The sequence below is a fragment of the Histoplasma capsulatum genome, genomic scaffold (assembly GCF_000149585.1).
Source record: "Histoplasma capsulatum NAm1 scaffold_1 genomic scaffold, whole genome shotgun sequence".
Classification (NCBI taxonomy): domain Eukaryota; kingdom Fungi; phylum Ascomycota; class Eurotiomycetes; order Onygenales; family Ajellomycetaceae; genus Histoplasma; species Histoplasma mississippiense.
Genome location: NW_001813982.1, coordinates 2,708,190 through 2,710,761, shown reverse-complemented (window position 1 = coordinate 2,710,761; position 2,572 = coordinate 2,708,190). Strand labels below are relative to the sequence as shown.

The following is a 2,572-nucleotide window of genomic DNA, read 5'->3' as shown; positions in this document are numbered from 1 at the left end:
CCTCGATAAGGAGATTCACGTTTTCCCTCTCCCTATATCGCTTACCGTTAGTACCACATCCGCAGATCCAGCTCGCGAGCTGCGGGGAGTGATCAACTCATGAACTAGTGCATTGCTACCAGCACACTCGCCCTCACTCTAACGCGGCGACACTGCACAAGAATGGAGAGATGAAGCCGAAACAAGGCTGAACCGGAATCAGCTATCCCGAACCCCCCTTCGGGCTTGATTGAAGGCGTTGCAGATTTTGTCCGTTTGAAAGCTGGACTTGCGCCGCCTCACTGGAAGCGGCCCAGGAGCAAAGCTGAGCGCGGGAGCAGCTGGGATAAGGGATACCAGGCTACAGCATTTTTCTTGGAGTGGATTGAGGATGTCAAGGTTGGAGTAGGGGCGGTGGGCATGTTGAATGATCGCCTTTTGAGGGTTGGGTATGTTGGTGAGTCGGGTGGGAACGGTATTGCTGGGGGCGATGGGAACGGTGGGGCCGTTGAGAAAGCAGATCGAAAGGGAGCGGGAGTAGTGACCGACGAACAGTTGGTTAAACGTGGATTCTGGTATGGGCTATTTGGTGCTGAGGTATTGGATCTCTGGGATGAATATGGGGCATATTTGGATTCGTCCAAGACGAATTGAATATTTGAAATACTCTTACGGCCATGTTTCAGGAAGGAAGTCTGCGAGATAGCAAGCGATATTTTCGGGGTTTCCATACATTGTTTTATTTTTTGCAATAATTTGGAATTAATATGTTTATTTTTATTTCTACATGCACGTAGTTGAACATGTAGATGTGCCAAGTCAATTTCAATGAGAAAGGTGTAAATGATATAATTCACCTGGGAAAAGATCTCATCTGAATAGGAGAAGCAAATGCCAAGCCTCATCCAAAAGGCGATGGGTGACAGGGTGTCTGTAGAAGGAGCAGAAGAATCGTGGAATTTAACCATTCCATCTCCAGCTTTCTCACAAGCCGACGCCGTTTCTATTGCAGATGACAGTTTTGAATATAAAAGAGAGTGGAGGAGCTGTGGTTCCTTTTTGACAGCAGTGGTAATGAAAAGGTTAGAAAGACAGTAATGGAACGTTTCAACAACAGATAGACAAAAGCTCATTTCCCAATATTGTACATGTGCATTAAATACAAGAGGAAAAGAAAGAGATAGAGTAGATACGATAGAACAACACTTATAGAAAGGGGAATGCAGCCCAACATGAATATGAGGCAGGACAATAAAGATGCCATGGGGATCGATCAAAAGGCTAACAGGAGAAGAAGAAACGTGAGCAAAAATGCCGATGAGTTATGTGATCCCGCCTTCATGTTTCCTTACCAAAAGCAGCAAACAGATAGAAAAAAAAATTGACCGTATAATTTTGGTATATTTTGCTATGTATTTGAAGGGGCCCCGACTTTTCGCTCATACTATAACTTCGCCGGGATCAACATATACAGGTTTCCATGGCTCAGCACCTTCTTCTTCCATCGAGCTCGGAACCCTAACCCCAAGCGGGCTGTATAGATACCAGCCCTTAAGCGCAGCAGCCGCAGCCCTAAAGCGCGCTTCGCTTAAGCTTCCACCGGCCCCTTCGCCCAGCTTGTCTGGCCCGGAGAAAATACCTACGTTAAACACAGGACGATTGCTATGGCGACCAGTTTCGCTCAGAATTTTTGCGACGGGGTCTTCAAAGCCTTCACGACGGCAGAGTTTGCTGAGATCTCGCGTCGGTTGCCGGAAGCTAAACAACGAGGCCATGTCGAGATGGCGGCTCATGAAGTGTTCTTTAAAAAATTGTTTCGCTGCTGGTCGACCAGCGTGTAGATATACAGCGCCCACGACGGCACGTATGAAATTTGCACAAGCTCGGTTGGGAGTGACACCCTCATGGTGGACGGGATAGGGAAGTGTTGATTCACCAAAGGCGCCACCATATATTATCCTTGCACTTGTACTGCGTTTTGCCATATTTTCATCACGTCTAAGGAATGTGCCATTTGACTTGGTTTCGAATCCAGTGTCTGGAGGTAGCCGTTTAAATTGTAGGAGACCTGGGTCTACTTCTGGTCCGGGCTCAGCAGCATATTCCAGACCCCATTCCCTAGTCATCGCAGCCAACGGCTTCGCTCCAATATAGGAATACATCGCTGCCCAAAGGACCTTAACTGGAAGCCGCGGATAGGTGCTTATCAGATGTTCAGCAGTGTAGTATGTTAAGAGATCACTACCTAGAATTGAAAGGGATTTATTGTTGAACTGCGGAGAAGGGTCGGCAGACTCATCAACCAGGGTTCGAGCCAGCGTCTGAAGTGGTAATCGTTGCGGAAGGGAGAGTCGAGAATGTATGGCAGAGAGTTTAGGGGAATTCAATGCAGCTTCAACGGGAGGTGAGGGAGGGGTTGGCGTTCGGTTTACGTGAAAACCTGAGGAGTGCTCATCATCGCAAAGTTCATTTTCCTCCGCGAGCACACTTGAGGACGCAGAAGATTGCTGTCGAATAGCTGTGAAATAAAACTGATGCGGAGCTGAGACCATATCTTGTGGTAGGTCGAATTCGCGACTGGAAGAACCGAACT

General features: G+C 47.7%; 2 protein-coding genes across 2 annotated transcripts in view; one reads left to right on the top strand and one right to left on the bottom strand.

Annotated features, from left to right (window-relative positions):
* HCAG_00775 (predicted protein) overlaps nt 1-1,077 on the top strand; it is a gene marked incomplete at both ends in the record, with an annotated part of 1,549 nt that extends 472 nt beyond the window's left edge. Inside the window, 2 exons of the mRNA XM_001543679.1 lie at nt 177-576; nt 862-1,077. Of these exons, the coding sequence (XP_001543729.1) occupies nt 177-576; nt 862-1,077 (616 nt within the window). The remainder of the gene's footprint in view (nt 1-176; nt 577-861) is intronic.
* Nucleotides 1,078-1,418: 341 nt separating this feature from the next.
* HCAG_00774 (mitochondrial 54S ribosomal protein YmL3) lies at nt 1,419-2,531 on the bottom strand (the record flags this gene model as incomplete). The annotated part of the gene is made up of 1 exon (XM_001543678.1): nt 1,419-2,531. One exon carries the CDS (start codon nt 2,529-2,531, stop codon nt 1,419-1,421), a length of 1,113 nt encoding a protein of 370 aa, XP_001543728.1.
* Nucleotides 2,532-2,572: the final 41 nt, after the last annotated feature.